Source organism: Delphinus delphis, chromosome 12 (assembly GCF_949987515.2).
Source record: "Delphinus delphis chromosome 12, mDelDel1.2, whole genome shotgun sequence".
Lineage (NCBI taxonomy): Eukaryota > Metazoa > Chordata > Mammalia > Artiodactyla > Delphinidae > Delphinus > Delphinus delphis.
In genome coordinates this window covers 83949476-83962624 of record NC_082694.2, presented here as the reverse complement: position 1 = coordinate 83962624, position 13149 = coordinate 83949476, and the positions used below count along the sequence as shown (strand labels likewise).

Below are 13149 nucleotides of genomic sequence, written 5' to 3'. Positions count from 1 at the left end.
CTCCTGGCCTCCTGGCCTTCCTTACCGAGCAGCTAATCACGTTCCCTTCGCCGTCACGCCTGTCGGGACCAGCACATGGAAGTGCCGTGCTGGCAGGCGGCTCCTGGGTCCGTGCTTCTCCCGGTCGTGGCTATCATGAATCTCAAAACGGGGTCATTTCAATCTGCCATAAAGTCTAAGGCCTTCCAGTGAGAAAGCACCACAACTGCACTTACTCATACGTGTTCATCCAGCATCTTTGTGCAACAGTACAAGTTAATAGAAGACGTTTTCCCCATGGCTGTTCACGACAGCATCTAGAAGAGCCTGGAAGTGCACCCCAAAGTTCCCTTAAGCCTGTAATCGTGGTACAGAAACCGAGCGGTCGTCCCAGTGCTCTGCTTCTCAAAAGCAAAGACCAGATCCATATACAAGGCCAGTGAGAGTGCCAACAGCAGAACTGGGAAAGCCACCTCTTTTTCTTCGTAACTGAGGACAGTCAGCATCCTCTTCACTTTATAAGTCTGGTTTTTTTGTTTTTTTTGCGGTACGCGGGCCTCTCACCGTTGTGGCCTCTCCCGTTGCGGAGCACAGGCTCCGGACACGCAGGCTCAGCGGCCACGGCTCACGGGCCCAGCCGCTCCGCGGCATGTGGGATCCTCCCGGACCGCGGCACGAACCCGTGTCCCCTGCATCGGCAGGCGGACTCTCAACCACTGCGCCACCAGGGAAGCCCTATAAGTCTGTTTTAAGAGAGAATACAAGATACTATATACTAACCTAAGGTTCTTTTAATTGCCTCCCAAAATGTTTATAACATGACAATAGTTTCTTTTAAATAATTTTTAACCAGTTAAAAAATCAATGACTCCTGAGAGTATTACTATTGAACTAAAGAATCCTTCAATGCAAAAAGACCATTGCTTCTCAAGACAGGCCTGATATTCAGTTCTAGAGATGGAATTTAAAGCCTCTGAAATCAGCAAACACACACATATATTTTTAAACTACTGTTTAATCAGTTTTAAAGACACACAAATTAGAAAAAAAACATTTATGTGTTCAGTTAAAAACATCTTTAAAACCCAGCAATAAGCCACCAGTGCAGCTCTGAGGACACACAGACTAGAAACAAGTGGTTATGAAATTATCACATCACAGTGTAACTGACACAGTGGTAATTTTAATTTACCATACAACAGGAACTACTTTATGGATCTGTCGAAAAATAACACATCTTTAAAAAAATATTTTGGAATCATAAAAACAAAAAGCACAGACACCACGTTCTATTCTCCCCCAGCGAAGGCAAATGAAGGGCTGTGAATACTGGCTGCTGGAGCTCGGGCCCCCCCTCGTGTTGGGGTAACAGTGTCCAACTACTCCTACGCAGAGATCAAGATGCAAGCTTTAAAGGAAGGCAGGAAGGAAATCCCACGTTGTCACTCTGCATGGAGGAGGGTTTCTCTTGTTCCGCCGGAATTATTTTCACTCTCATTCCTACTGCTTTCCATCGTGCCCCTTGGGGCTCGGGGAGGCAGGTGCGGACGAGTGACAGAAGACGGAGCATGTGTGCTGGTTTGATTCCTCTCTCCTGCGATTAAAAAGTCAGGAGCAAACGTACTTTGTTGACGAATCCGTAGATACAGAACCAAAAATACTTAACATCGGAAAAGAAGCATATTTGAAAGTTCTGTCCAACCCTTTACACGTGTTTGCCCTTTAATAGGAAAAACAAAGAGAAATATTGACAAATCAACTTCTCAAAGTTAACCCAAAATAGAGACTGGGCAGGATACAGTCACTTACGACTCCAGTAAAAGGCAGCCAGTCACTTTTTCCATTTCAAACATGGTATTAAGAAAATGGTTAGTCCTTCTACTGATGTTGCCCTGTAACTTCTGGTTTTTCATTACATTTCCATTTCTTTTTATAGTAGCAAAACTTGATAAAATGTGACTGGAGAGATGGCTATCATCACTGAGGAAGTTAGACAGGGGTTTTGCATGGATCCTTATACTCTTATCTATAGATCATACAGTCCTGGGGTTTCTTTTGTTTTGTTTTGTTGCTTTATAAAAGGTGTACTGAAAGAAGACAGTTATAATCAGCTTTAAAGGCAAGACAAATTAGTTGGCATAAAAATGTGTCTTTAGGCTCTATTTCAGAAAGTCTTCCCAATCAATGACCTCTAGAAGCTTGTCAGTTCTTTACTGGGGTTTGCATAACGTTTAAAAACCTATTAAAATAAATATTATTTGAAAACATATATAAAACTTTATTAAGCAGCCCACCAAGTAAAATGTAATTGGCTGCATCCTCTGTACAAGAGCTCAGAAAGCAGCTTAGTTGTTGATTCTAAGAGCAGTCCTACAAAATGCCAACATGGAAAATTTCATTTAAAATTGTCTTCTGTAATGAGTTACTATAAATAGATTTGACTATGGTGCTGCAGGAAAACACGGTAGAGACCCTCTGCATCCTAACAGACCCTCTGCATCCTAGTCTTTCAAATCCATATTTCAGAGTGAAATTTCTTTTTTTAAAGCACATCTTTTTCTTCAGCATAAGGAGTGTGCACTGATACAAACACACTTTTACAAGGAAGGGCTGTAGAAAGCAGAACTTTCAGCATCTAATTTAAGCATCTAAACGATCAGCTACTCATTAAATGTACCCTGGGTTACCTGTAGTTTTTATAAAGTCCTGGAGGGCAGTTAAGATTACATTTCACAGTGTTACTTAGAATTCTGCACCTCTGGTAAATATGATGTATTCAGTGTCAGCCAGGATGGACTATTAGCGGTTGAATAAAACTCTACGAAATACTGGTTCATATCTAAACCTCTGGACAAATGCTTCGCTGACACAGCAATAATAGGCACCATTCTGAAACAATTATTCTCTCAAGTAATTTTTTCTTTCGACTAAAATGCAGAACTCTTCAAATCAATAAACTGATAACTTTGGACAATTTAAAATAAGGAAACAAAAAAGCACAAATGTCCAGAGTTGTTCATGAACTTACAAATGAAAATTTACAAGGTATACATTTTAAATAGGAAAGATTTTTGTCCCAAGTGTAATCTAGTCCTCGAATAAAAGTACAAATTTTATAATTATTTTAATGTCAACATTTTAAAGTAATTTTTTCTGTAGTTTAAAATAAGGTATAACTAAATTAAATATTCTTTAAATATCTTTGAATGAAATAATATTTGAGAAGTTATATGGTGGTAAACCCTGTCCAGTAAAATTGATAATTCATATAACATAGTTTTTAGCATATATATTCCTCAGTTGTACACAGCACAAACAGAAAGCAGAGAAATCAAAAAGAAAATATTTTCCTTCAGTGGAGACTATTTCGTTATGAAAGATTCATTTCAAGGGCTGTATTCAGTAGAAATGGTATGCTGCACGCCTTCTGATTGCCTCAAAAAACTTGAAAAGTCAGGGCTTTGAGCTCAAGTAGTAAAAATAAGGGACCATGAAGATAATCTTGATGGTGAATCTGCCCCGGTTCGTGACTCTTACAGATCTTGCTAATGGTTTCCATTCATTACAAACACAACTGGTCACAAACTCTTGGAACTAACCCTTTGGGCTCATTAAGGAACTTTCGGCCGGAGGACAGGTCACTCGTCCAAGTCCCAAGGCTCACTAATGTCTGAGCCAGATGAATACCCAGGTCTCCTCCCAGGACAATTAGTGCTTCAATGTGGGTTACCTCTACTTTTTAAAACCATTCTTTTTACTGGAAAATTTTTCTCCAAACTGGTATCTGTGGAAATCCTGTATGTGAACATCACACATGGTGGGAATCAGTAACAAAAATACTTTTTAAGCAAAAGTATGGTGGAGGCATAAGTGGTGGCTGGACATTTTGGAAGCCAAATAAACCTTCTCTATTATGCTGGGTATTTTAGAAGCTAAGTAAATTTCTTCAATTACCCTGAGTTCCAATTATAAATGCTTATTTTAAAAACCAAGAATAAGCGGGTTGTAAAATGGTGACAGCTGAGATACATCAAAATAAATTAACTGCTATTGTTTCAAAAAAATAAAATTGTGGGAAAAATAAGTATTTTGTCCATTTTTTTCCCTGAGTAGTATAATAATAACCAAAAATATTGATATAAATATGATGCTGATTGATCATCTCTGGAGTGGTTTCATGGCAACTGAAGAGTGGAGAAATAATATAAATATGCCCTGAATCCTATTCTGTTGATTTAAAAAGAAGCACATGTTACAACGAATCCCTTTAAGTTTAACATAGTAGAGATATACCAGTCTTCAATTCTTCTATTATAATTAGAAGTAAAGTATTAATCCTTACAACACTCCAAGTAGATATATTCAGTTTATAGAGCACAAAAAGTCTCTTCTTGAGGAGGAAGGTCAAGCTGAGAATGAGAATTCTTTCTTTAGTTTTTCTCCTAGATTGTATACCTGTGATTATAATTTCTCCAAAATTAAATAAAAGCTATTCAAAACCCATTTCATACAAAAAACAAAAAACCTGGATAATCCAGGGGGATGGAAATCAGTCAAATTGTATATATAAGGTATTATCTTCAAAGTAATTGGAAAATTCATCAATCATCTTGCTTTCTAGTTGGCAGTGCTATGATTACCTTCATTGAGCAAAAAACAGATAACAGTGATATTAGGTTTATAGGCTGAGGAATAAAAAATAGTCAGGTAATAGAACTAAATCATGATTATTTGTTAATGGCTAGGTAGGCTGAACAAAAAGAAAGTTTTTAACGCACTTTCTTATTTTCACTTATGACATGTCTAGACTTGTCTTTTAACCTCTACATTTGTTTACTTTTTCTTAATAGTGATCAGATTCTCTGCAGCATTAATTAAATGGAGGAGACATTGTGGGGGGCAGATACTTTCCATGATTAATCTTTTCTAGTCTCTCACATTCCACAGTTTGCTTAAATTCAATGCATGGGAAAACAGAAAATTTATTTAGCAAACCATCTTTTCCCAGGAGGTAACAGGGCATGGCTAACATCATCAGGTGGAGAAAAAAAAAAATTACCTTTAGAAAAATAAAAACATTTCATATAAACAAAGAGGAAGCTATTTCTAAAGTTCTGGGAAGGTACACTGATATTTTTGCTGATTAGACCTCAAAAGTTCCAAGTACATTTGCTTTTCCTTTCATCTTTAATTGAAATACTACACAGCTTAAGCCAGAGAGTTGTTCTGTCCTTAACTTCATTTGCAAATTTATTAATGACAAAAAAAAGAGAGACTCATCATAGATAGACAATTTGCATTTCATTTAAAAATTTAAGGCAAAAAAGAAAATAAATTCCACAAAAGATGGGTCACAGAAAAGTGAACTCAGAAGGCCCTGCCCATCCTTCTCCCTTTCCGCCCGTGATTCATCATCTCCGGCCGTGGCCCTGATGCCAGACTGGCATCACACCCCACTCCTCTGCTTTCAGCTACTGCAGCATCACAAGACTGTGGGGTTAAAGGAGACACCCAGCAATTCAGGTGAAATTAATTATGGTAAAACCAGCCCATAAGATAAAAGCACATTTTTCTACTTAAATAACCTGAAACTCATTAACAAGAGTTAGTGGCAAAACTTTTATGTGAGAAGTTAAGAGTTTGGAAACTAATTTATATTATTCTCTACAGAGGTGGTTCAGACCCAATGACTTTAAGTTTTCATTTTCCTAAAACTTTCCCAAATACGAATTAAACTGTCAAGGATAAAAAGTGATTAGCTAGAGAGTAATTTCACTCAGTGATTTTTCTCTTTCAAAACCTTCAAGCAATCTCCCACTATTATTTTCACAATCCTTTTATCATTCTATATAATTTATGCTTGATACATTTCTTTTAAAAGTCAACGTAATAAAAAGTTATTAAACTTTTATGTCTTACAGAATCACAAAGAACTCAGATAAATAGGGATGAAGAGCACACGTCTGCAGAGCATCGGTCACCTGCCCTGCACACCTGTGTGCGCTGGTCCCAGCTGCCACTGGCTCAGGCTCCGGCCCCCGCAGTGCTTTCTTCATTCACGTCTTCCTTCTTTCCTTTGTCATCTTCTCTCTCTCTCCCTTGTTTTTTTTTTTTGTTTTTTGTTTTTTTTTAAGAAAAATAGCTTAAAATATCACATTACCAACCTTTAATTATGTTTAAGAAATCCCTCCTTGAAGGGCTCTCTGCCTGACACAGGGTAATTAAACTCTCCAGGAAATTGGCATCCATCACTTTACAGTTTCACAACATACTGTAGTCATTTGAGATACTTTAAGAAAACCCTTCAAATACTGAGATGTTTATTGCATTTTAAAGTATCCACAGTCTTAAATATCCTGTTCAAATTCCTCCGGAATTCCTGTGCAGCATACAACATCTAATATTGAAATAGTGTTCTCACAATACTACACTTGAAAATACCATTTAGGAAACAATATTTTAGGAAATAGACAGTTTAAGGCAAGACATTCATTTGGAAAAGTTAATTTTTCTCAATCATCTAGATTGACACAATTATTTTTCCATCTCTTCAGTGCCTTGGGATACACAACATACATTCAGCAGCAGGGCACACTTATGACCCTACGGACATATGCTGAGGTCCTGAGTGCCCATTGAAATAATGGAAACATTTTTGATAAGGCATGGCCCACAGGGACATGGCATGGGAGGGGTCTTTCACTCCATTTTCAAGCTGGTATACAGGGCATTCCCTACCTAAAACTGTCCGATTTCCCCCCACGTGATCTCTTTCCCAACAGACACAAACCCCTTGAAAGGTGCTAAGATTGGTTTCTGTTAACAGACAAAAAGTAGCCATCAGAGTGCTTTCCCCATCATTGCTTTAATGATGGATGTCTAGAGGCTCTTTCTTGATTCTGATTGCAAACATTGTTTGTTGTGGAAAAACTATTCTGTCCCAAAGAATTTCCTCTTTCATCAAACTTTTTGGATCGTGACAGCTGAACGTTTTCATGTGTATTCTTTCCTCTTTGAGTTTTTTTCACCGGTAACAACAATAACACTAAGATACCAGCAGAGTGAAGGCTGTAATACCAGGAGCTAAAAAAAAAAGGGAAAACTTTACTTTATTATATTCTGATAATTAACAAGACTTAATTTGACATTTGTCAAAATGTCACAAGCCCCACCTAGGATGTCTATATTTACTACACTATTCTTTTTTTTTTTAAATTTATTTATTTTTGGCTGCACTGGGTCTTCGTTGCTGTGCGCAGGCTTTCTCCAGTTGTATCGACGGGCTTCTCGTTGCGGGGGCTTCTCTTGTTGTGGAGCACGGGCTCTAGGCGTGCGGGCTTCAGCAGCTTGTGGCGTGTGGGCTCAGTAGTTGTGGCTCGCGGGCTCTAGAGAGCAGGCTCAGTAGTTGTGGTGCATGGGCTTAGGTGCTCCGTGGCATGTGAGATCTACCCGGACCAGGGCTCGAACCCGTGTACCCTGCATTGGCAGGTGGATTCCCAACCACTGCGCCACCGGGGAAGCCCTACACTAGTCTTTTACCCATCCCCCTTAGATGAAACTCTAACCATGTACGCCAGTGGGTATTTATAAAGCACTCATACTAGATATCATATTGCATTCCTTTGTAAAGGTCATAAGGCCAGGACTAAGTAGAACAAAAACCAAAATGTACTTATTAATAGCTGCAGAGATCTGAAAAAAAAACTCTCAAATCCATAGAATCAAATATTGAGCAAAGTATGGAGGTAGTAAAGGGACAGTAATAGCCTTGCCTGCTATTTACTGTCCCTAATTAAGTTACAAATATTCCAGTGATGTGAGTAATAGATAAGCAATATTGCTTCTTGATGGTTACAAAATAAAGGTCACAAAATAAAGGTCACATTATTAAAGATATTATTAGAAGTATCATGCCTCAAATTAAATATAAACCAAATGTGACCTCCTGGTTCTATAGCTGTAAGTGCCAGTGCCTGTGAACAAAGTACGTGAGACAGAAAATCCTGAGACAGAAAATCCAACCAATAGCTCAGTCACATTTAGACATATGTAATAATTCTGTTCAAAAGGACACTTTAGTAGGAGTTACTTATGTCTTCCTGTATGATTATTATGACTCTGTGCTGTCATTCTAAATGCTAGGGTAATGGAAAATAGTTTTTGATCTCAAAGATACCACTATCTACTATGGGGGGAATGGAATTTGGTGGGAGAGGGAGAGAAGATAAACAGATAAACAAAATATGGAATTCAAAACAATAATTTCTGGGGCTTCCCTGGTGGCGCAGTCGTTGGGAGTCTGCCTGCCGATGCAGGGGACACGGGTTCGTGCCCCGGTCCGGGAGGATCCCACATGCCGCGGAGCGGCTGCGTCCGTGAGCCATGGCCGCTGAGCCTGCGCGTCCGGAGCCTGTGCTCCGCAACGGGAGAGGCCACAACAGTGAGAGGGCCACGTACCGCCAAAAAAAAAAAAACAGAAACAATAATTTCTATTATGTAGAGATGAAAAAGTACCAATGAAATATAAAAGAGTGAAAAGGGAACCAATAAATGAAATGCAAGTAATTTATTATCTTTTGACTGAAGAAATGAAGAGAATTAATAATTCGTTATAAAGAACAAGCTGTGCTGTTTTTTAACTGCTTCATCATATTCATTATTGTTCATCTTTTTTAAGTTTTCCTTTCCTTTGGGAGTTAGCAGTCTTATCGCTGAACTCATGTTCCACGGACTTTACCAACCGTTACTGGTGACTATCAGAGGATATATTTTACTTCCGTCCCTAAAATATCCCCAGTGACTCTTAAGCCTCTGCTTTAACAAATAAACTCTTAAACCTTGGCTCTCGAGCAGGGGTGAGCAAACTACAGCTTGTGGGCCAAAGCTAGTCTGAAGTCTCTCTCTTTTTTTAATTGAGAGATAACTGACATATAACATTATTAGTTTCAGATGTACAACATGATGATTCGGTATATGTATATATCGTGAAATGACCACCACAATCATCTAGTTCACATCCAAGTGTAGGAAGAAGAGCTCTACTGCCCAGTGTAACCTTTGAGATCTGAAGCAAGGGTTACCCAGCTGATACTCCTCGCTGTAAATCACACTCTCATCTGAGGTCTGAGTGGTGTTAATCATTCCATAAATAAACTTGTGACTGCTTGGTTTAAGATTTTAAAGTAACTGACAATGCATTTAACTGCAGAAAGCAAGCTAGGGTACTATTTTTCTATTCTACCCAAGAGCAAGAAGCTTTCTTTTAAAAATAAATTAAAATGAAAAATAAATAAAATAAAATAAAATGATACAAAGGAACTTATTCACAAAACAGAAATAGACTCACATACACAGAAAACAAACCTATGGTTACCTAAGGAGAAAGGGTGGGAGAGGGATAAATTAGGAGTTTGGGATTAAAATATATACACTACTATGTATAAAACAGGTAAACAACAAAGACCTACTGTATAGCACAGGGAACTGTACTCAGTATCTTGTAATAACCTACAATGGAAAAGAATCTAAAAAAGAATATATATACACACACACACACACATACATACATACATATGTAAATAACTGAATCACTTTGCTACACACCTGAAACTAACACAACATTGTAAATCAACTATATTTCAATTAAAAATTTTTAAAAAATTTCTGATGGCATATTTTTAAGAGTAACACTTACCTGTAAAACATAAATGATGGTTTTATAGAAAGAAGAACGAATGGCACAACTGTGTAACTTATTGCTATCTGAGTTGCTATCCATGTTATGACATCATACAATAATTTAAGTTGGGGAGGTTCGATGAAATGATGCCTAAAGTTATTTCTCACCTGAAATAAACAAAAATATTTACCTTTAACATTGCTTATAAAATTACACTGACTATATCAACTGTTTCAAGGATGTGGAATAAGCGAAACTCCCATACGTTGCTGGTGGGCATCTAAAATGATACTGTTACTATGGGAAAAGCTGGATCTGGTTCAGAAAAAACTAATACACGTATGTATAAAAAATATGGAGAGTGCATGGGGAAGCACATGAGCAAAATGTGTGAATCTGGGTAAAGGGCGTGCGTATAGGAGTTCTTGGCAATTTTTCTGTAGATTTGAAGTGGTATTAAAATTAAAAGTTCCCCCCCCAAAGTTAAAAATTACACTTCCTAGAGCTCCTTAAATCATATTTTGTAAACTATAGTACAGGCACACCTCATTTTATCGTGCTTCACTTTATCATGCTTCGCAGATACTGCGGTTTTTACAAACTGAAGGTGTGTGGCAGCCCTGTGTCGAGCGAGTCTACTGGAGCCATGCTTCCAACAGCATTTGCTCACTTCTTGACTCTGTGTCACATTTTGGTAATTCTTGTAATACTTCAAACATTTTCATTATTATTATATTTGTAATGGTGTTGTGTGATCAACGACCTCTGATGTTATGACTATGATGACTTGCTGAAGGCTTAGGTGATGGTTAGCATTTTTTAGCAATGACGTATTTTTTAATTAAGGTACGTATACTTAGACATAATGTTATTGCACCCTTAGACTACACAATAGTGTAAACATAACTTTTATGTGAACTGGGAAACCAGAAAAATTCGTCTGACTCCCTTTACTGCAATATTCACTTTATTGCCGTGGTCTGGAACCGAATCTGCAATGTCTGCCTATACGTAAATAAGGTTCACTCCGTGATCAGTTTTTCTACTACAATGAAAGGAGACATCCTTCCTATTCTTTAACCTCTGCATTTGTGAAAGACAGCTATTATACACTGAGCTTAGGTCAAAGGGCGCTTATTAAAATCAACGGCAATTACACACATCATTCATTAGGGGAAATTGGGAAGGGCTTCTCAGGAAAAAAGTGCTTTCTAATAACCACTATTTTAATACTTTTTAGCTTCTAAAACAGTCAAAACATTTCAACTTTGAAATGTGCAAACTTAACCGAACACTATTTTTTTTCTCTTGTGTCCCCGCTTTTTTCGCCTAATATGGTTATAGGTGAAGCGTGGCCCTGCTCTGAGATGCCACGCGAGTTCTTCAGAGGGGATGCAGTCTGAGGTTAGTGGCTCTTCCACACACACCAGCACTCGTAGTGGCAGGATGCTACCCAGGTTTTCTGCCTTGCTGAAGGCGGCAAAAGCTACCTGCACTCTCTCCCCTTCTGTCCACCGGGGCAAATCCATTTCCCAAGGCATGGCTCTCAGCATCCCATCTCCACCCTCACCCACCTTCCCTGACTCCCTGATGTGGGACAGAATGAGGATTAGGCTCTTCCCCAGTTTGCTGTTCAAGTTCTTCTATTATTGGCCTCTTCCTCTCTCTCCAGCCCCACCCCGCCCCTGCCCTCTTCCTTTCCAGAATCATCCACCCTTTAGACATACATGAAGGCTCTGCTTCAACCAGATTTGCTCGTCATTCCCAAATACACCACACACTTCCTAACCTGGTTTTGCCAATGTCATTTCTACACCTAGAAGGGCATTTTCTTCCCCCATTACGCTTCAGTCACTACTGAAATAACTCATCATTCAAAGCCCAAATCCAAGCACACTTTCCTACTGGGGCCACCTCTAGTCAACCCAACCAAAAAGGATTTCCTTCCCTCTAGACACCTATGGTACTTACCATCCATAAAAGCGATGGAATCTATCATATATGCCTTGTGGTATATGTACCCCCACATACAGACAGATACCTACACACATACATACATACACCTTACGCCCCTAGACTACAAACCACAGAAGAATAGCCTTTAGTTAATACTTCTTGACATTTACCTCATATATCTCCAAGGTACCTTAAAACTGAATACAATAAACATCTGCTAGTTTGTTAAGTGAAGCCACCTCACCTGTAAGTGACATAAGAAGCTTGTTCAAACACTGTTTTTGTCACGTCACTTGCCTCCGATTGACTTCCAAGGACTTACACTAAACTGCCCCCCTGCTTTCCCATGTCGCCAACCTAATTCCTCAACTGTTTCCCAGATAATACACTAGGTCTCAAATACCCTACAGACCTGCGGCCTGCTTCGCACTGGTGTCCGCCATGGGGAATGGCCCGTCCACGTTATCTAGGCCTGGCCACGGTCCCCTCTTCATCTAAAAGAGGACTCAAAGGCTGGAGTTTTCAGGAAACATCTCTAAAATAAACCTACGCGTCTGGTCATCTCCATTTCACCCAGTTTTCAGCAATCCTTCCGAAGATTCTGTGACAACGAGGAACACGGTGTGGAGGCCTCTGTGGGCCGGGCCTTCCTCCCAGATGAGCCGAGCACGCAGCCCGCGAGGCACACTCAACACACCTGCTAGGCGCACCTCCCAGCCAGCCTGCAGCACTGACCTGGCCAAAGGAGCAAGGCTGCCCGGTAGGTAAGAGGCTCACTGGGCCTTTGACACCAGGTCACGTGACCAGCACTGCAGGATGAGAAGGAACTCATACTCACAGCTCGCGCTGCCAGCGTCATCACCACTCCCGTGAGAAAAGTCAGGTAGTAGCCCGGGTACACCCCATGCCAAATGGCAGAGAGGATGAACGTCTGGATGGTTGGACTCGAGGAGGCGCGCTCGTAACACACCCTGGAAACCATGGAAACATGAGTGATTAGAGCTTATCAGGTCCACAACGATCACTCTTATTCCTGGTCAGGAGCTAGGAAAATGGAGGTTGTAGCTATTAGGGATCAGATGTATGAAAAGAAATTTCATTTCCATCTTTTCACGGGTACACGTAATGGCCAAAATGATCATTTCTAGTGTTTGGGAGTCCATGCTATGTACAGAAGAACTTTAACAAATATAAAAGTTATTTTTATTTTACATTATTTTATTATTTTCTTTAGTAACATTTAGAACTTTCCACTGATCTAACGATAGTCTTCTGGGAAGTAGGCTGTGCTCAGTGTAAAGTTTTCCTGTCACAGGTAGAGAACTCAGATGAAAATAAGATTTTCGTAAGGTATCAAATTTAAAATATAACAACAAAAAATAACCCATTGGGGAGACTGCAAGGCACCAGGAAGCAATGATAATGTGCTTTGGATATTTCAAGAGGTAAAGGGATTGAACTTGTCATGAGTAAAGGACATGACAACAGAAGGCTTCTTTACACAGAACGGTGCTTAGAGCCCTCCCATCACAGGA

At 39.4% G+C, this 13149-nt stretch overlaps 1 protein-coding gene across 1 annotated transcript in view; it reads right to left on the bottom strand.

Moving 5' to 3' along the window:
• Positions 1-982: 982 nt before the first annotated feature.
• The window catches only part of MBOAT2 (membrane bound O-acyltransferase domain containing 2), a 113765-nt gene continuing 101598 nt past the window's right edge, over positions 983-13149 (bottom strand). The window contains exons 11-13 of the mRNA XM_060027132.1: positions 12453-12585; positions 9674-9825; positions 983-7062 (exon numbers count right to left, since the gene is read on the bottom strand). Coding sequence (XP_059883115.1) covers positions 6837-7062; positions 9674-9825; positions 12453-12585 — 511 coding nt within the window. The 3' untranslated portion in view covers positions 983-6836. The remainder of the gene's footprint in view (positions 7063-9673; positions 9826-12452; positions 12586-13149) is intronic.